Below are 22,028 nucleotides of genomic sequence, written 5' to 3'. Positions count from 1 at the left end.
CAGTTCCGATCTGACCCCGAGACACAGCTGCCGATACAAGAGCTCTTTCATTGGAATAAAGCAAACACCAATAAACAAAATATAAGTAATGATGGAGAAGTGCAACCACTAGATGGTCAGAGGCCAAGGACACACTTCTCCAAATTACTTCACATTTACAAATCTCCACTTTTGGGCTAGAAATTATTTATTATTTAATACAAGAAATCTGTCTCACCTGTCTTTGTATCAGGAGTCCAGAAAAGTGGAAAATGAATAGAGGGGATATTTTCTGGATGGCAGATTATACCTGGGCTGTAAGTGCTCCAACAGGCTGCGAAATACGACCTTTTCCATTAGAGATAATGGTTGGTCATCTAGTATAATGATGTTGAGCAACTTCTCTGTAGTCCCTTTAGCCTTTGGGTTGTCTGCTGGATGTTTATGTGTTTCTGGAAAGTACCAGTGAGAGTCTGTTGCCTGGTGGTGTCTTCTTGTCTGCTGGCTGGAACTTGAACTCCTGATTCTTGATTAAATTGGTTGTATTGTACAACACAACAAATACTTCAATCATTCGACAGAAATGCTTTTCAGCATTTTCAGACTAAAATATGTCCAAACAAATTAGTCAAACCAACAGCTAATGTTATTTGCTCAGTCAGTTATCGACTGAAGATGCCGCGGGTTTATGGTAAGATGTGGAAGAGAATCTGGATCAGTGACGCATCTCACGTTAGGTAACAGTGGGTTTGTGGTACAGCTCAAGCTGCAGACTGGAATACAGATCGGTAAGTGGATCGGCCTTGTCCGTCCAAAATCCAACAAGTGAATGGTGTCAATATCGGGCCCAATACTGATATAGGATCAGATCGGGCTCATCTCTAATCACGCTGCAGTCTGTGCATGGAGTGATGTGTTACATGAAACCCCATCAGACTTGTATGGTTGGCTTGTATGCAAGCAGAAGGTAGGCTCAGTTGGCTGGGGACTGAAAGCACCTCTATACTCTGCCAACTGAAAAACTAAAATACTTGCCATTACTCAGTTTGATCCTCTTGCTTTAACCTGCAACACCTGCTTGTTTTGGCTTTTCAGGGCAGCAAGAACAAGTTGTGCACACAGCTTTGACATTACGTTTCAAGTTTGCTTGACAAACGTTAGCACACAACTGCTTTGCACACAGGAGACTGAGAAAATGTATGTAAAGTATTGTTTCTGAGCACCTGGAAAATGCCAGGTCATTATTCACTCTCTTTTAGCTCTATTTTTGGTCTCTACCAATTGCTAAAAACAGATCCCAGCTGTGACTGAATGCGACACGACAAGAGCAGTGAAGTTGTGGGCCAAACAAGGTGAATCTTACTAGAAAGCTCAGTAAAGCTGAAGGGAGCTGTAGATTCAGGTGATCATTCTTTGTATGCTCAGCACTACTAGTGATCCCCTTTCATCATTTGATATATTCTTATTATTAAAGATATCGATTCTAAGTCACAGTGCAATCACCGGTCCAGCTTCCTAACACAGATTTCCTTTGTATTCATAGCATGAGAGCACTCGTATATTTTTTCTCTGACGGTGTGCCTGCACCCTGCATTTATGACTTATTTTGCTCATTGTGCAGCAGGTCTGTACTTCCACCCCCGACCCCTCAGTGCTTCCTTCTCTCCTTCAGGCTAATCAAAGCAGCACTTTGAAAACGCACTTGTGAGAAGTAAAATAACTTCAGAGCTAGAGGAGTGTTAAAGCTGTAATCTGATACTAAATGCCCACAGTCCAACATGGGATTCTCTGTCTAGCTAGTTCCCTTTGTCGCCATCCCTCCCTGCAGTGTTTGAAACTGCCAAAGGGCCAGTTGTATGCCTGTCTGTGAATGAAGCCAACATGGGGGGAAAAGCCAGCTAACATGTTTACCAGCTCCAATGTTTGCTTTTGGCTACACTGTGTGTGCACAGTATGTGTGTGCATTTAAAGCAAGCCTTAATGTGTGATGGTTAGCTAGCTTGCCAGGATGAAAGTCTGGTTTGCTCTCTTCCAAACTGTTAATTTAATGTTAATTTACAGTCAGAAGTAGGTCTTTTTTCCTTTCTCTTTTGAAGTGATGACACCAGAAACACTTTGTATTTGCTTCATTTCCCCATGTGGCCTGTATCCATATATTTATGTTTATATATCTGCGAGCCTGGCTTGGTTTTGCCAACTCACTGTGCTGGATTTGATATTACTACATTTGAATTGGGCTTTTATTTTGTTTTGTAATGACCCAGTATATCGACAGTGTCTGTTCTTGTCTCCATAGCTGTTGGAGTCCACAGACGTTAAGGAAGACTCAGTCCTCTGCTGTTCCATGGAGGTATGGACCACACACATTAGCAGACAGCTGCACACACACGCACGCACGCGCACACACACACAGACAGCTGCACACACACACGCACACACACCATATACACACACACACACCTTAAAACCAAGTCTTAGGCTGTGTTCAAACTGTCTTTTACTGTGAAAAAAATTGCACCCCTTCTCATTCGTTTGAATGGGGCACATACATCCAGACACACATTCCTAGTGCGTTACCTTGTAACATGGCCAGCTGTTTACCACAGATTGTCACAACAAAAGATAAGATGCCGTGATAACTTTGCACCTCTGTGCTGTGTTTGGTGTCTATGAAGCTTTAAAAACTCAAATCCATTCCTCCAACCAGATTTACCAGATTGTATTTCACAGTCTGACCGGCACAGCCCCCTTGTGTCATTTCATGCAGGGTAAATAAAGGCTTAACCCTCAAACAGCCCTTTGAAGGTCCGTCCTGAAGGGAGAACAGGCCAGTATGCCCTCACTTTGCAAACACCCTCTCATTCCCAAGGTCTGAAACTCAAATCGGTCCTCGCAAAGATAGACATGCAAATACACACACAATACTTCTTTCAATCTACAGGCAGATTTAAAAATTGTCCAAGAGCCAAGAAACATAATTAAATACAGTAAAACATCAGGACAAAATGTAGTACACCAAACACAAGCAGTTGTTCTGGACTGCTTCCTTTTTTTTTTTTTTATTCTAAAGCAGCTTGTGGTCTGACCATCTATGCCCTATTCTACTCTCCTAAGGGATACAAATAATAAAATAATTTAATTTAAGAAGGAATTACAGATAGATTTACTTGAGTCATTGTATAAGAGTGCACAGCTTTGTAAAATAAACAAATTAAGGTACAAGGAGGTAAAAGAAGAGAGTTTTCAGCCTTTACAGTCTTGATTACGTGTCAGACACACACACACACACACACACACACAGTTGTGTGGTGTGTGAACTGCTGCTGTCTGACACTAACAAAGACACTTTCTCTAACCTCTGTCCCCTTTCCTTCCCCTCCACCAGTTACAGAGCACTGGGCGTCTCCTGGAAGAACAGCTCCCAGAGATGATGACAGAGCTCCTAGCAGCCGTCAGGGACAAGATGCTTTGTCCAGCTGAGTCTCCGCTGACCCGCTCTCTTCTCATGGAGGTCATCGAGCTGCATGCCCACCACTGGAGCCCCCTGGAGGCTCTTACCACCCAGTACTATGACCGAACCATCCAAAAGCTCACCACCACTGCCTAAGTGTCAGCCCCCCCAGGAGGAGAGAAGACATTAGGAAAAATGTCTTCTAGTGTTACTATAACACAGGAATATAATATTGACATCCCTATCTTGCCGAAATAAATAAAGCTTTATGTGGTTATTAAAATGTTACAATATTTCCTCCCAGATAAGTGACCACTGCCACAAACCAACCACACACTAGCCACCACAGGCAGCCTATCCATCCAGACTAGACTCCATGTGATTGTACAAACAATGAAAAGCCTATTTGACTCAGATGTGAGAAAACACTAGCGTATCTGTGGCCACTAGGGGCGAGCTTGGCCACACAGGGTCTGGTCGCTCCCCTGGCTGAGAGATAAAGAGGGGAACAGACAAGAGAAGGGGGTCACGCAGGGGAGAGGAGGAGAAGGCAGCAGTCTATGGGGAACAGAGAGATTCGTACCCAAAGATGGATGAAGGGGAGACAGAGGTGGTCATGGTAATCTGTGTCAGGCTCCTCATTGTGCTCGTTTGATCCACCATCCTCCCCCTCTCTCTGTCTCATTCTCCTCTGCCTCTCCGTCAGCCTGTGGGCTCTGTGTGGCTGATAAAAGAGGAGGAGGCAGAGGGAGTGCTGTCCGTCATGGCCGTCTGCCCCACCGGGCCGGGGAACCAGGTCAAAGGGCCTCACTGTGGAGCTCCCACAGCTCCTCCCTGCCTTTGTGTCCCCAACTCTCCCCCACCCATGATCCAGTAGGAAGGCTTTTTGTGGGGATGAGACAGAGGGCCTGCTGGGCCAGGCTGGGCTGGGCTGAGGATAAGGATCAGGCTAGCTAGAGTGGGGTGGCAGATGGCTGCTTGAGCCCTTGTGAGACAACACACTCCTAACACAACCCAGAGAGAAGTGTGTCTCTGTGTGTGGGGGTTGGGGGGTGCATTTAAAAGCATTAAAATTGAGACTGCCGTCTGATAATTCTTTTGTTTTTGTCCTACAGGGGAATGTCTCTTCTATATTAAGCTGTGCATGTCCATGCTGTGTTAACCACATCATTGATGTATTTTTTTAAGCATTTATTGTTTTTCTTATTGTTGTTTCCTTCTGAAGTCTTGTTTTTATGTTAAATTATATGTACAACATATTATAATGGTAGGCCTTATTGCACAGGTTTGATTTGTTTTGCACTGTTTGAAGTAATTTACTTTAAAAAAAAGTTTGACTCAGTGCTTGTGGTATTAATATTAAAACTCTCAGTGGTGAGAGAGATGGGCTGAGCATAGTGAAGGATCTTAGGATGTTTTAATGGACTAGTGGCCTTATCGGTTATCCATTTTTATAGGAGTTCTCTTGTTTCGGGACCTGCAGGGTCAGTGGCAGCACATAAACAGCTGGACCCATTCACAGCGTTGTGCTGCTCAAGACAAAAAACATCTGAAGAGGAGAAAAAAATGATGACATCCAAAAAAAGAAGTAAAATGCTTCTTTCAAATTCTCTCCTTCTCAGGCCATTTTTTGCCGTGGACATTTTGCAAGTGTTTACTATCGACTATTAGATCCTGCTTTGTTTTTGAGGAGAATTACTGTTAACTTGTGTAATTGAAGGTGATAGTCATGAAAAGAAGAAAATCATTGTAAGACCTCATTAGCTTCTCATATGTGGGCCTTATTCCAGCAAACCTGTGTTCTATGATTTTAACTACCAAGCCAATCACGCACCATTTGTATATGGGTTCTATATGTAATCTGCATACAGTATATTTACAGAGTATTAAACACATTGAAACAAAGGGGGATAGTGCAACAGGGATGGTACAAGACTGGCTGTTTGGCTAGATGTTGACCTTCCATGTATTTTCAGTAGGAACTAACAGTCTGTGGGAGTAGTCACACACACACACACACACACACATATGCAAATGCATATACATACTAAGTTTCCAATTGAATCTCTGTGGGCAGTTTTTAGTGTTTTTATATTGTTTTTTTTTTTTTTTATTTTATCTTGCATCAAGAATTAAAAGATCCTGTGTGGTCAAATCACACCCCAGAAGATGAGTTAGATGAGAATGGTGATTTAAAGGCACGGCCCTTTGGTTAAGCATGTGTCAGCTTAGGAAAATGTTTTTCATCATCTTTATTTTATTTCTAGGTTTCTATTTAAATCATATTTAGTTCATATACATATACAAAATGTTCCCTTTCTGGTGGGTTTTCAAGACATCTGAAACTGTTGTGATTCCCAGTTTGCTGGCAAGAGTGTGAGTGTGGTATTACTGGTTTAGTTCATGAAAATGAGAAAAGAAAAACACTGGTCAGTCTCCATTATGCAAAGAACAGCGTACTCTCACAGCAGATGGGGGCAGGCGGAGATTGCCCCCTTGTCTGTGGCACTGGAGCCTCCCCACCCCGTGTGCCCTTAGACCCCGCTGCTTGGGTCACATGACTTGATGATTCACTGAGACGCACCTTCATTTGCATATTGTCATAAATTTTGAAAAACGAGGGTCCTGCCACTACAGACAAGCTGTAAAATGGCATGTGTGGGTTATCTGTGAGCTCATTTGTTTTGTTTTTCTAAGCAGCTGAAAAATAAACTAACAGGAAAACAAGATGTGGAAAAAAAAGCTTGTATGTTTTCTGTTTACTCAACAGCACGGTCACATGGTTATGAAGCTATGCAGGCACAACAGAAACACAGCGGTGCACACACAGTTTCCCCTTTCCAGACAGACTGACTTCATCTTGCCAACGCAGCAGTTCATACATGTACACACTGAACACCTCATTTACATGTCTGCTTTTATGTCGTCACGCATTAAAAGAATTTTAACAGCACTGTGATTTGCCTGCGTTAGCCCTGACACATGCTCGACTGGGTTTCTCAACACCAGGTCACCTCCCCGCCGAGGACCCTCATGCCTACAGCCCATTTGACGTCCTTCAGCACTCTCCCACATCCTTCTCCATAATCACGTCTTTGAATATTCATGTGCTTCTGACAGAGTGAAAATCTTTAAATCTGCCATCAAACACAGTCTTAGTTTTCTTATTCTGTCGTTTCCTTGATGTGTAAGCTTCTTTTGGCTAAACACAATGAGGAAGATACTATACATTAACAGAACAACTCGTAGCAAATGCAGTGTAAAGAAAAAACTAAACAGGAGAAATTGTTAAATTTAGAACACACACACACACACACACACACACACACACACACATCTATTCATATGTGGAGCTAAATCCTAAAATCAAGATGTTTGCCAATATTAAGATGAAAATAGTCAAATTTAAGTTTTTCCTTTCTTGTTTTATGCAAGTGCTTAAAATCAAATAATCAATGACAGATAATTAGCAAATTGATAATAAATTGATCCATCTTCTGAACAAAATGCCAATGCAAACATGTTTTTTTTTTTAGATGGACATTTAACATTTTTTGACATTTCAGACTGAACGATTAGGTATTTCTTTCAGAAAATAATCCATTACTCAATAATGAAAATAATCGTTAGTTGAAGCCCTTATATGAATATAAGTGCCTGTCTCAGGGTGCCATATCATGACTTAAAGCCTTGCCTGCTTTCTCTGCTGGCATTGATGGATGAATGGATTTGTGTGTGTAGGGTGACTCAGACCAGCACTGTCCATTGTTCGAGTCAGACAAAAGCAGGCTGCATCTCAGCTGGCGTTGATGATGAACCAAAGACGAGAGGGGACAACACTCACATTAAGATAACGGCTTCCACACTTAGACACACTCTGACAAATTTAAAAACAACACACCACCAGCAGATCCACTCTCATCTTCTTATGGATGTCTCATTCTTTATTTGTCTGATGGCTCACACAGTGTTTTAGACCTTTACTTTTTTTATGTAGCTCATTTTGTTTGCACACTGTACATCTATCTTTGTTTGATCAGCACACAAGCAAACCGGAGGAGAGTACTGTAGAATCTATTCTGCTTGGTCCAAGAGGTACAGAGGTCAGATATTGTGTAAAACAAAGTGAAGTTAAAACGCAGAGAAGCATCCCCAGATGTTTTCCTACAGTACACTTTGCTGTGGGAGAAATCAATAACTGTGGGCTATGAAGTGGTTTTAGCTCACTCTCTTGACCTTTCCATCTCCGCAGCAGCTACTGTAGTTTATTCTACTCCCCAAAAAACAGATTCTAGCTCATCTATATTTGGAATCATACATTTTAGTTGGCCATCATCTACTGATTCTGAGTAATGTAGTTCTGCCCAGACTACATTTTCTCATTACATATCGTACATTTTGTCTTTTCATACTGCTTCCAAGTGAAATATGTCATTTTTACATTCTGTCAAATACTCCATGTGAAAAACTCCGTTTCCACGAATCTATTAAATAGATTCCAAGTGTCAACCTGAGTCTGACATGGTCTGTTGTTCTAACTAAAGCAAGACCAAACTAAAAGCCCAAGATATGACAAAAACCTGTCAAGTACCAGGGTTAATTATCTGGCAGTGTTTTTGTTTTCTTAAGTGGCTATTCACTGGGCTGTGTCCATGTACAGAAAGCAAAACATACATATGAGAAACAGCTGAAGCAAAATAAAACACCAGAGTATAAAGGAATGGTGGAAACAAGACTTGAATATGCCTGCTGATTCTCTCACATACGCTTTTTTTTTGTGAGGAAAAATAAAACCAATGTTGAAATGGCAATTTTCTACTTCCTGAACTGACAGTGTAGGAAATGATGTCATGACCTGGTCACTTCCTGAATGAACTGTTTCAGTGGTTCTTTGGTGGAGGACCTGCTGCATCAGTAAGTCAACCAAGTATTGGCTTCTGTGGCCGTGAATGGAAGACACAGGCATACGGTGGGTAGCCTAGAAATTATTATTAAGCAAAGTCAAACGCTTATCAGCCTGCACCTGCACTGAACCATCTCATAATAACATTTTGTTGTGATCCGTCTTCTTTAACAATGAACTGTTCTGGATTCAGTCGTTCAAATTTTCTATGCTGCTTAAACGGAAAGCAATTAAAAAGCTAATTAAAACAAAATTCTAATGTCTAAATTGCATTTCAAGTTTGAGCCCAGTATCCGTTGTGTTCTGCAAATCTTTCATTTCATCAAAACAGCGGGCCAGCCGGCCAAAAGACAAACACCGCCATCCATAGAGTCACTCTTAGGACTCAACAATAAACAGAAATAGCTTTTAAGATTTTTGCCATAGGTTATGCTAAATGAGTAATCCACAGCCAATTATACTGTACAGAGAAAAATGACCATGCATTAGTGGACACAAAGAGACAGAGTGACTCAAGGATATAATCACATGACTCTGATATAATCACAATACATTAGATCAACAAGTGTATCTGAGTGAGACGCTAAACATTTCAGGCCAATGAATGCATAACAATAATACGGTCACAACGTTTTTTTTTTGCTGCAGAAATTTGAATTCAACACTTTCAATGTCAGCAAAAGGTCTTAAAGCAGCTGGCTTTTAGGTGAGAAAGCATGACGTCTTTGTTGTTCAGTAAGTTATTCCTACTTTGTTGCTGTCAGCAGCAACACATGCATACACAGCCAATACCAACAAATTTTCATACAGAGAAGAGAGGAGAACGAAGGTGAGGGAGAGGGGACATTACAGAAGATTTCAAACACTAACTTCGCCAAATCCATGGCTCAAAAGAAAAGGCTGAGATAAATGCTCTGAGTTTTATTAAATGGAAGCAAAGAACAGACCTTTACTTTTCGCCTGTACCATTTGAAGCATTTGGATTTTTCTGACATTAACTTCTTTCCTCTGTGTTTTTAGCTACACCACTGCTGTTTTAAAAAAGTTATTCCTGTAGATAAAGTCAGGAACAGCCAACTTCTCTATAAGTTTATGCTTGTATGTTTGTTCAGCACACAGAACCTTGAACCCAGACTGTGGACGTTTGGTTCGCAGTATCGTTTCAGAACCGTTATCCAACACCGAACCTGAACCAAGGAAGAGGAACCAGGAGTTTATGTGCAGGGGGGAGATGGAGGAGAATCATTAGATCACTCCCTCTTTCTTTGCCTTTATCTTAAAGCTCAACTCAGCTAAACACTAATTAATGACAACTGGTGTGTGCATCTTATCTTCTAGCCTGACCAGACCAGCCACCCAGAAGTGTGTGTGTGTGTGTGTGTCTTTGTGACTGACTAGTCAGCATGAGCAAAGCTTCTGCTGTGAGCTGCACTCAGTGACCGATCACTTGAGCAGAAACACACACACACTCTCTCTCTCTCTCTCTCTCTAATTAGAGCACTGAAAGGGATGTGGGCATCGTCAGCGAGACCTCTGCTGCTCACTGGAGCAGGCGTGTGCGCACACACACACACACACACACACACCCACACACACACACACACACACATTGTGCACACACTGCAGCCGCTGGAGGTCAATGGAGGCGTCCACAGACAAGCAGTGGGAAGTAACACCTGATGTCTTTGTTGCCAGACCCCCACCTAGTGACTGTCATTGTGGCAACCTGCTGTGACAGGCACAACCCTGTTGCTTGGCAACCTGAACTTCGGTGACAGATACTAAGGAAGTTATGTGGTGAGAGTGAAACTATAAGAGATGAAGAGAAGCGCAGAGAGCTGGAGTCATGCGTTTATGAAAAACACACACACTCACAAAAGAAACACAGTGAGACATACATGAAGGCCAGTACCAGAGAAAGGACCGCAGCACGACAACACAACCTGAGTGTGTTCTTCAAACTGCTGCATCTGTCTGCCTTCTACTTTTACAGACCTACTCTCCTGCGTTCCAGCAGTACCTGGATTCGTGAGGTCTCATGCTGTGCGAGGTGTGTTTTCAGTACACTGTGTGTGTAAACACACATAAGAGCTCAGCACACAGCCAGCCAATCACATGGACTCTTACACAAAGTACTGCTTTGTGTGTGGACATGCAGAGTCTCCCTCAACCACTGCTGCTACTGATCTCACACACAAGCTGAATACACTATGTGCACAGTCTGCTTCTTCAATCCCTCTCACACTGAACCCTACATGTACGTAAATGTTGTGGCAAGTGTGTGTGTGTCATTACCCTAATCTATAATATTTTATAGAACCCTAACCTCCCTACAGTTCACAACTGGCTGCAGTACAACTCACATTTTTTCCCCATTCACATCAACTGCATGTCCAGAGACACTGTGCCTGAAAAAAATATTTAAGATTCAATTGCAAGTAATGGTTTTGCTTAGTTACTGATTATGATTCTATTAAAAGACTGATTTCATTGGTTAATTCTCTTTAATGTTAAAAAAAATATATAAGTTGGTTGCTTTAAGAATCAAATGATTTGTAGTGGTACAGGTTTAACTGACTGGAATTGCAAGTGACAATTATCACTATTGATTAATCTGTCAAAAATCTGATTTATTGTTCAATAAAACATAAGAAACTGTAACAAAAGCATTGATCAAAATATCCTAGAGCCTAAATCAACTTCCTCAGATCTTAGGTCTGGCAAACAATCCAAACCCTGGAAATGTAGGTTGTTTTTTTTTATTACTTAAATGGCTATTAAAATAACTGATTAATTTTCAGTCAACTGACTAACTGATTAGGCAACTAATCATTTCAGCTACAAAATAGGAGTTTACCAAATCAGTTTATCAGTAACTTCTGATATTTATTGAGTTATACAATAAAAACTGATATTCAAGCCCAGAAGTTTTCATAAACGTATTTTTTAATTAAAAGGTACTGAATGTTCAGCAAAGATATTTTTAATGAACTCAGCTCCATTTTTCATTGATTTATTCTGTGTCACAAAGATTTGCTGTTTATCTTCAGTGCATTTTTGTCCAAATCAGACCCAAACTCTGAACCAGTCTGACTATGCTCACGGTTCATTTTACCAGCCAAATCACACTTGTGCAGCACCTCCCACAGCCTGCCTCACAAGTACATCTGAAAGCTTTCTTCAAACTCACATGTAGACAGGTTTAGTAGAGGTGGTTGAAGTCCCTTCAAAGACAGAAGTTACCTTTCTGACTGTGCAGTGACAAAAACATCTCCCTGCTGAGACAGGAGCTCTGGCAGATCCACAGTTATTTTTACGAAAACATGTGGAAGACTTTGCTCAGACAGTTGTCGTGGTGAAATAGATGCACGTTTTTACGCAGCTAAAGCAACACCTGATAATAATATATGTTTGATGAACAAGGTTGAGTTTAACAGAAAAAGATTTGTGCCAATTCCTACACTGTGTATTTGACTATGCTGCAGATATGAAGCCACGTTCGCATTTCTATACAATAGTGTGAAGATAGATTTCAGGAGCTGAAACAAATTCTAACCTGACATGAATAATAGCCATGGAATGATTCACAAGTGTCGGTGCTATACACCTAAATATAACTGTTGGTGTCCAAACTCTATTAGTATTGGCATTATGTGAACACATGTGAGTCAGAGTGATTTTGACTGGTGAGTGTCATGCGCCCACAGGTTCCAGGCATGGCTGTAGTCTGTCTAAAAGATGTTGCATTCTACATTTGAGTGAGTGAAACTAGTGAAAGGCAGATCACAGCAGCTGAACAGCCTTTCAAATGTACCCCCGTTTTCCCTTCTTTATTCTGTTGACTCTTAACGTGCTTGCATAGCTCACGCGCTAGTCACAAAGAAGCAGCTGGCCCTGCAGCTGTTAAATAGCTGTGAGTGAATACTGGAGACTGCTGTCTGTAAGGATGTTATTGTGTTGTTTTTGTGTGTGCTCACCTAAACACGACTATCATCCTAAACACCGTTATTACTGTCAGCTGTAATAAAAAATGATCAATGATAGACGAGATTACAGTGAGTTTGTTAGAGGGTTTCCAATCATCTGTTTTACACAAATTTTTAATTTGCACATTAAAAAAAAACCTGGAGTGGAAACAAACAAAAGACTGAAAAACCCTCTGAATGTAAACAGTCTTTGCAGCTAATAAATCACGACATACATGAAGCAGTGACTTAACCATCCGCTAAAGCTTCCATGTCACTGAAGAGGCTGAAAGGAAAAGGAGACAAAACCATCACAGCTGTTTAGAGTGATAAGGCTATAATGTTATTCAAATTAATACATGAAACAAACATAAATGTTATGTTTTCTACATTGGCTTTCACTGATTGAGGTTTGACTGGGGCCCTTTTAATAACTTTAATTCATGAAGTGATGTAAGTCATTATGTTAATTCATTTTGTAGTGAAAATTAAAGCCACGAATGAACCAAGTGCACATAACTCACAGAACAATAGCACACACACCTTTATTTTCTATTTCCCAAAAAATAATTTAAAAAATACATTTAGCAAGATAGTTATCGCAGTGGCTAAATGGACTAAACATGTACATAGTTTAGTGAACTCCTGTCTACAAGTAACAGTTCTTTTCTGGAGCAGTGAATACTACAGCAGGTTAAACAACAGTGGATGGTCAAAACAGCTTCCGCCATCTTGGACTCTGGTTTTCTCTTCCCTCGTTAGCACTGTTAAGACACGGTGCTACTTGTCAACAGAGCAAATCCATGTCAAATGTCCCAAAACTGAACTTGACTTGAAAGATTAGTGCATTTGCCCCTGAAAATGAATCCACTGAAGGCTGCAAATCAACTGAAATAAAATAATTTCACAGCTTTGTGCTTAACAAAAAAAAAAATAAATAAAGTCCTGTTTACTTCAAGTGGCGGCTCGCAGAAGGCTGATCACAACATGCAGGGTGGCAACCAGTCCATCACAGTGATAATACAGACAAACACCACTCCCCGCCACTTACACCTTTAACAGGAAACCTGATGTTTGGACTGTGGGAAGAAAGTAAAGCACATCAGGAGCATTACTTGACCTTTGAACTCAGTTTTCTCTTTCAAGATTTGATCAATTCGATTCATCCCATCAGTCTGAAAGTCAAGGATCAAAGATTTTTATTGTCAATTCACTATATGTGCAGGACATACAGAAAAATCGAAATACCGTTTCTCTCTCACCTAATATTGAATGCCCATACCATTTAAGAAACTAAAATAGAATAAAAGTAGAATAAAGTAGAGTAAAAAAACTAAATTAAAGTGATTAGGATAAAACTAAACGGTACAACCCAATAGACTATGACTCAAAACCATGTAGAATCAGTGCCAAGTCATGCACAACATAACTGTGATGGTTTGCAAACAGAGGCTGTTAATGATGTTACTGACTCTGGGCCAACATGGGCTCCACTAAGCTGAGAGCTCAGTAAATTCATCACTTCCCCATAAAATGTTTGGTTTACTTGTGATAGCCGAGTTCTGAACTGTGCTAACAAAAGAACTGCAAAGAGAGAATTAGTAAACATGAAACAACTGGCCAGCGTGTGAATTATTCAGATTATTTCGTCCGATTCCACTCCAGCAGAGTAACTGCTTTTAAGTCTTTTATCTTCCAGCAGATCCAGCACTGAAGAAGTTATCTGCTCATTTCTCCCTTCATCCTCTCTTTCTCTTCCCATTCCTGTATCTTTATTTGTACAGTATATAACAATGCCATGGCCACTGGGTAGCTCCTAGCACACACAGACATTAGATATATTAGACATCTTTACATGTGGAGTCTTCTGGTCTCCTAGCAACCAAATTGGTGCAGCAGTACAGCAGCTGTTTGCCGTTTCATTAGCTGTTGTTTGACCGAGACTGTGTCCGCTCTAGTGTGAGCAAATTGTGAAAATACATCTTTTTCCAAACAAACCTGACTGTCATGACAAACCTTTAACAAACATGACTGACAGACTGAAATTAAAGGGAAAAAAAAAAAGAATAAATGAGTGGAGATCCATAACATGTGGATGCTTCCAAAAAAAAAGAATAAATGAATGGAGATCCATAACATGTGGATGCTTCCATGCACAAGGGGTCACTGAACAGTGTGAAAATCATTTGAGTCATATGCAGTGACAGTCACCAGACCTCGACCCAACTGAACACCCATGGGACATTTTTAGACCAACGAGTAAAGCTGTCAGTATACTGTACATCGACACAGGCTGCGACACCAGCGTCACTGTTCATACACTTGCTTGTGTATTGTGTACTTTGTGTTTATCTGGAGGATTAAAAATCACATCCACATGGGGGCAGATCAGGACCCAAAAATGGAATATCTTCATTATGGACTTCCACTTTTCCACAATGTAAACAGAAACCATAGTAACAGTGTAAACTGTCTATCAGCCAGACAGGCTCTAAGTTTCTCTTCAAAGTTTTCCAGCATTGACGTGGTGATCCAAAACTACTGCAGAACTTATTTCTACTCCCACCGGTCCTGTGCTGAACTGCATCTCATGAACATGTACAGTAGCATTCATTTCTGAGTATGATAAACCAATGCTCCCTAGCAATTAAGGATACGCAAAATAGCCATAATGCAGATGGGAACGCTTGCCAACACTCGCCAACCCTACTATTAAAACACCAAACACAGAGCAGGTTCTCCGACAAAATTTATAATACTAGAAATTACATTTTAAAAGCATACATGGCCTTACTCAGAAGTATGTGGTGGCGTTTATTCACTTTGTCTAGTCTGTAATGTACTGTTGTGGCTGATCACATATTTGAGCCTGGCATGTTTTTGGGGTTAACCAGAGCGGTCAGACACAGAAACAGCATTTGAAATGGCTCATGTCAAGTCACTTTATTTGGAAAGCTGAAAAACAATAAAATGCTGTTTTGTGCAGCTCCCCATTCTCTGAAATGAAGTGGGGCCACTGTGGTATTGATGGAAAACAGAATGTAACTGGCTGAAATATATTGGACTTTTCCTTTAATGGTCCAGATAGTTTGACAGCAAAGAAAAATACAAAAAAATACATTAGAAGAGCACATTGGTGGATATAGAGGTTAAAATGACCTAAATACACACATTACCTACTGATAAATATTTAGTGGGAGCTGTGTGTTTCTGGTATCCCACCAAATCACTTCAACATCAGCGGCTACTGTCAAAGTCTCACTTATCTGAGCGTGTGCTCAGTAAACACCAGGAACACACTTTGTTTTTTCAGAAAGACCGATCAAAGAAATGCTCAGAGTGAGATTACACTGAGTTCCAGAACACAGCACACAGCACAGTGGAAATCTACACAGGAAGAGCTGTCAAAAGTTTCTTCTGTCTTCTGAAAGAACAGGGTTTCATTCCTGAGGTGGAGATCCAGCAATATGGAGAGTTCATATCAGGGAAGACTGAAGCTGCACATGTGGCTCAAACAGGGACATATCTTTGTCTTCATAGTCCGACAAATGCACTCAAGTGAAATTTTGTGAAATGTGTGATGATCAAGTCACTTTTTTTACCCTCATGTCAACAGAAATGAAAAGATCTGTCTTTTAAGACCGTGCCATTGGCCTTTTAAAATTTGCTTTGGGAAACCCAAATAACGCTGGCTGCCCAAAATCTGACTCGCATCCGCCCACATAGTCCCTACACACTGTCACCAGTGGGCTAAAGCTCATCTGTCACACTGCTTCGACAGAGGAGAGCCTCACAGACGTGCACCTCAACTGTTCTTGATGTCATTGGGTGGTCAGCGGGTCTCCCTGTTAGTCATGTGGTGCCTAAACTGCAGCCCATCCAGAGGGCAGCAGGCTTGGTGACAACAATCTGACTATGTTGCTATCGATAGTGAATGCTCTATTGGGTTGAATAAACTTTATGCCTTCAGAGCGGGGTTATCCCCAACACACACACACACAGAGCACCCTCTTTTTCTCTGCTTATGAATTTCTTCCCCTCTCTGCCTGACAGAGAGAAGCGTCGCTTTCTGTCTCTCCCTGTACTAAGGTGACACAAACGGTTCATTGCAGTGTGCCTCTCTTTTTTACTGTGATCTTTTCAGTACAAGCACATTCTCATAGTACATAACCGCATACTTTCAACAAGCGAGCATCTTATTTCAATGTAAATCTGGCAAAAGTGTTCCTCGAAACCAATATTAAAAATGCTATTTGTACTGGGACATTGAATTTCCATTACAGCATCTTTACGACTCCCTGAAGTGATGATGTCGATTACTGTTCCTTTATGACAACAATAACATGCTTAATGAGATCAGATATAATACACACCCTTCATGTCCTGGTACTCCACACCCAAGAGCTTTGCCTTTCATTAAATCTGTACCTACTTGATCCACAAGTAAAATGCAAAACGTTACAATGTCTGAGCTGAACCTCTCACCTGTTTAAAGACATCAGCCTCTTTTAATCATTAACATGTTGTACACTCTGCACAACAGCTTTGAGTCCGAATCGTGGCAAATGTGCAGGACGAGCAAAATCACATCCCTTCCCTGTTCATCTGCCATAGCAACAACGTATTTCTGTTTGTTACATGCATGATTACATATCACAAGCCTCTAATACCAGGATGCAGATATCTGTGTAAGAACACAGGAGCGACTTTATGCTTTTTTTAAGTTCAGTGTAAATAAGTAAAGCTGCGATAAAGACGGGCCAACTTAACAGCAATATAATGGAATCTCTGCCTAAAAGATACTACTGATCATCAATCTCCCCAGGTTTTGCATCCATGCATATACTGTGTGTGTGTGTGTGTGTGTGTGTGTGTGTGTGTGTGTGAGAGAGAGAACAGGTGAATGTGTGTGTGTGCCAGTAAATCCTTCACTTATTATAATCTCTATGCAACACAGCCCTAATGTCTGACTCTGGCCTCCACCCTACCATCAAGTAAATGAGTGAATATTACAACAGTGTGTGTGCTACAGCATCCGTGGCTGCACTTCAGACACGAGGCCAGCAGACAAAAGAGCATTCACTGTCTCATTCAGGCAACTGCGAGGCCTCTCTTGGAGACACTGGGGCTGATGCCGAGACTGGAGGCACTGGGCACCACAATAGTAACATTATGTGGTGTCAGCACAACTATGCCACGACTTCAGCTCTGAATGCTCAACACACACACACAAAAAAAAGACAAACGACAAATGTAGGGGGAGTTTGTGATTCTATGGTGTGTGTGTGTGTGTGTGTGTGTGTGTGTGTGTGTGTGTGTTACAAACTCAAACACAAACTAAGAATTCAAAGAGTCACAATTGTGATGCTTGTTTCTCCAAGAGCAGTAGGTGTTTAAACGCCATGTTGTCTTGGTAACAGCACATTTCCCTTCACACTCAAGGTGATCAGCTCAGTTCTCACCTCTACACACATTCTCACACACTTTATTTTATGGTTCAGCTCTCCAGTCACAACCTCAGTGCATTTCTGACACACAGAAGAAATGCTGCAACTCTCAAGTTGATTTTTTCCCCCCTCACAAGACTGTGACATCTAGCACTGATTCTAAGAGTGTGGCAAAGGGAACACTTCCTGATAAGATGCACAAAATCCCAGAAAGCTACTGAGAACGGATCACAAGGAAACATAAAAATCATCAACTCTATTGGGGCTACGTTCAATTCATTTGTAAAATGCTGCCCATCCCAAAATAAGACAACCAATACATGAAATGGACATATGATAGTTTTGCAGACAGAACAAACTCATTTTCTGCCACTGACTGCTGCCTTCCTGTCTATTTTATGTAAACTCTCACTATATTCACAAATATGAGGAATCCCTCAGCTAAAATCAGCTTTATTGGCAAATGTTTTTGACAATCACTAACTTGATTGGTTGATTTTATCTAACAGATTTCTGTAGTATTGACACAAATATGCTTTGCCGGTTAACATTTGACATTACTGGACTTGACTACTAATCATGTGTGCTTCTCTCAGACAAACTGATTAGGTCATTGATCGGTCACTAGAGAACACAAACAGCGCAGCCATCATCTCCTCTGGCATGTGTTTTGTCTTCTTGTAATGGTTGATGTTATTGATTTGAGTTAGTAATAAAGCACATAACTTATACATGTGCACACCAGGGTCTAGGCATGCGTTGAGATGGGAGGGTGTTAAAGTTAAGACACCATGAGGGATGTCGAGGAGTGAAGGATGAGGAAATAGAAACATCAGGTATCTGACCTGAGTTATAGAAAAAAAACAATAGGGAGACTTAGACCTGCTTGCTTTCTTCTACATGACACTTTAATCCACATTTCCCTCACGTGCAGTCTAATGTGTTCAGGGAGCGACTGCCTGGCCAGTAATTAAAATCTAGTTTGTCTTAACACTCACTTCAGAATCAAAGGAAACAGCAAAGTGGCAGAACTAACATACAGGTGTAAAACTCTGTTTGGCCCTCTGTTTATTACAGCACCACAGCCTTGGCTGAAATATCCATGTCAACACAGAAATATTAAACTGCAAGCAAACTAACACAGGTGAAGGTTCATTCACATCTTCATTTAGAAACCTTTTAAAGTGAGCTGACTGAGAAGTGACCTGAAATTAAAAACCGCACCGTCAAATACTGGATGCAGAAGTGAGTAAATCTTTTTTATATAAACAGGGTTGTACTGGTTTTAGCCCATTAACTACATAATGTGTTTACTTAGTCTTGCTGCCTTTTTCTGATTTCCAACCTTTCAGGCAGCCACTTAGAGTTCAATACATGGATGTAGTGGACAAATCAAACATAAGGCAATCAACTGTTCCACGTCGATTAGTCATTAGATACGAAATTAACCTGCCTTTTTGTGTATGGGGGGTGGGGAATTTTTATTTATTTTTTTTTTTTTAGTGAGTCACAGAGGTGGAGAGAAAATGAGGGACACAGAGGGGACGACCTGGAGACTCTGGGACACCGGCGGTCAGACTAGAAACACTGACATCATGCACACACTGGGCCTGGGTAAATGGTACCGTAACCATTCGGCTATCGAGGAACCCCAGAAATCATCCTGCTGTTCAAACAACTTTTGATAATCGATTCAAGTAGGTTTTTAAGCAAAGCTGCTAAAGACTCTGGTTGCTGGTCCTATTTTAAAACTTCTGGTAGGAGCATGTACCAAATAAACCCACATGTAATCATACAGAGGAAATATGGAATCTAAGCATCAAATGAGAATTTGGGAGAAAAAGTCAGACTAATGGGAGGATGTGTTTAGGATGCTGGCACTGAGCTTAAAGAAGATTGAAACTAGGAGAGGTGAGTGTGCAACACTGGGTTTAGATCGGTGTTTTATCCCTTAAATGAAAGATATGACACAAATAGGATGAAACGAGAAACATCTACAGTCACTCAGTTTATATATACCTCGGTTTCCTGGTCCGTACCTCTTCACCCCTTCTCTTCACAAACAAAACCATCTATCACCCTCACAACCACATGCAGATGAAATCAAAACACTAGTCCTACATGTGCAAAACGTCATGAAAGCCTTTCTTTCAATATGAGCCTGTGTGTTTCTGTCTGCCTCTTTGCATTATCACCCTCTTCTGCCCTGCGGCCTTCCTGTTGACGAGCAAAGCAAGCGAAAAAAATATATAAAAAAATAAATAAACTGTCAAGTAAAATGTGAGAGACATGCTGGATGAACTGTTAACTTCCTCAACCCACCCCCATCTGTCTCTCTCACACACACACACACACACACACACACACACATACTCTCTCCTGCATTCTGCTCTTTGTCCCAGCGCTCTTCCCTATCTCTTCCCCCACTCAACATTCCCTCTGCCTTTGACCTCGGCACCAGTATAAAAGCTAACCTTCCACGTCAGAGGAAGGTCATTTGCACACAGGGAGGTCAAGGAGAGGTTGCATTCATGCCCCAGGGCGCTGCTTCTGACCCAGAGGACTGTGGGCAATGTTGTGGGTTGTGAATGTTCAGCTACACACAAATAAAGAGCTGTATTTTTCCACTGGCTCAGAATTTTACATTGTCACTATGCTGAATATCAATCTAGTGTTTACAAGATAATTCAGGCAGTTGACAGATGTTAGTTTGTTCCGTTTAAGTCAAACATCACAAAAATAAAGCTGCAGTCACATTTAGCATCGATATTAACCCCAACAAAAACGTCTTTTCATGCCCACAGGGAATTTTTTAAATTATTACTGTTATCTTATATTTTTGCATTAAAAAAAATCCTTACTTTTCTCTACCTCGTTTTTCTGAATTATTCTCATTCTCTCCCCCTTTTGTTTTCCTTCCATCTCTGGGGAGTGAATGTGTCCAGTGATTGTCTACATCCTATAAACTGATCTGTCTTCCTCAGAGCAGAGTGGCAGGTCCCTCTGTCTCTCACAATAGATAGACAACCCCCACACACACACGGACGCAGGCAGCGTCACACTTACCATACAGCCAGATGGGCTTGTGTCCCCCATCGCCGGACAAATTAAGTTTGGGCCCCCAGATTAATATTCAGGCAAAGCACTGGCTCTATATAATCAAATCATGGTGCCATGAGTGTACAAGAGGGGCTACTTTAGATGCAGCCACCAAGTGAGCACACACGCGTACAGACACACCAATATCAGCACAGCTACCAGCTGTGTGCACTTTCCTGTCTGTTGGCTGGGGACAGGTCATGAATACAGAATCACAGTTGTCTGTGCACCACACTCTGTTTTATGGTGAATTTTTCCTTTAAGTCTATTCCACATCTGAAAATCCTATTCCAGCACTGTAAAGAGACTTCTTAACCTTTTTTTTATATTGTCTCACGGCTTGCCAAAACATGCTAATTTGGCACAGCTCATCAGAGCTAGACTGATTAATTGGCCAGGCTGGTCAATATTATTTACTGAAGATATCTGTATCTGTATGTAGCCTAAAGCAGCCGATTAGTAACAAACCGCTGTACAGAAATGCCAAAGATATGTTGGATGTACAGAAAACGCTGTCACTATTGCAGTTTTTCTGCTTAAAAGGCAAAAACAAAGATTTTCAAAAAGGTAAAACTCAATGCATATTGTGGTCAAAATTCTTTAAAAAAAAAAATTACATAGTCAAAATTAAAAAAAAAAAAAATTAAGGGATAAATAAAGCAGCAATTTATGTTTCCTCCAAAAGAATCTTAAATTTACAAACATCTCATATGTTCTCTTGCCTGCCACAGGACATAATAGCTAGTTATAAAATATTCTTGTATATTCATGTTGCATTCAAAGTAGGATTGGGACTTTGTGTAGTATATAAATTTCTATTCTATTTCTATTTGTAGGAAGAAGTTAGACTTATCTAGTCCTACCCCCTAACATCATCTTATCATCATTGGTTTGCAAGCAGTATTACCACATGGATACATATTCTACATCCACACTCCCATCTGATTAATCATTAAGCCTGTTCTTGCCCATATCTTGATTGACACATACCTTTATATTTATGTTTAAACTCGTCAATTCTATTACTATTTTTTATGTCCGCACTTAAATTATTCCATAGTTTTACCCCACTTATGGAAATACAAAATCTTTTTTTGGTTGTACGTATAGCATGAATTTTTAAATTTAACTGACCCCTTAAATTGTATCCCCCTTCCCTTTCATTAAATAGTTTTTGAATTCCA

The 22,028-nt window shown here is 40.8% G+C and overlaps 1 protein-coding gene and 1 long non-coding RNA gene across 2 annotated transcripts in view; one reads left to right on the top strand and one right to left on the bottom strand.

Annotated features, from left to right (window-relative positions):
* The window catches only part of ctif (CBP80/20-dependent translation initiation factor), a 48,922-nt gene extending 42,760 nt beyond the window's left edge, over positions 1 to 6,162 (top strand). The window contains exons 14-15 of the mRNA XM_020600838.1: positions 2,276 to 2,329; positions 3,365 to 6,162. Of these exons, the coding sequence (XP_020456494.1) occupies positions 2,276 to 2,329; positions 3,365 to 3,586 (276 nt within the window). The 3' untranslated portion in view covers positions 3,587 to 6,162. The remainder of the gene's footprint in view (positions 1 to 2,275; positions 2,330 to 3,364) is intronic.
* A 7,084-nt stretch (positions 6,163 to 13,246) lies between these two features.
* LOC109960598 (uncharacterized) overlaps positions 13,247 to 22,028 on the bottom strand; it is a 23,634-nt gene continuing 14,852 nt past the window's right edge. Inside the window, exon 3 of the long non-coding RNA XR_002275030.1 lies at positions 13,247 to 13,377. This is a non-coding gene — a long non-coding RNA (uncharacterized LOC109960598). The remainder of the gene's footprint in view (positions 13,378 to 22,028) is intronic.

Source organism: Monopterus albus, unplaced genomic scaffold, assembly GCF_001952655.1.
Source record: "Monopterus albus unplaced genomic scaffold, M_albus_1.0 scaffold49.1, whole genome shotgun sequence".
NCBI classification, from domain to species: domain Eukaryota; kingdom Metazoa; phylum Chordata; class Actinopteri; order Synbranchiformes; family Synbranchidae; genus Monopterus; species Monopterus albus.
Note: the sequence above shows the minus strand (reverse complement) of the source record. Positions and strands in the feature narration are given on the sequence as shown.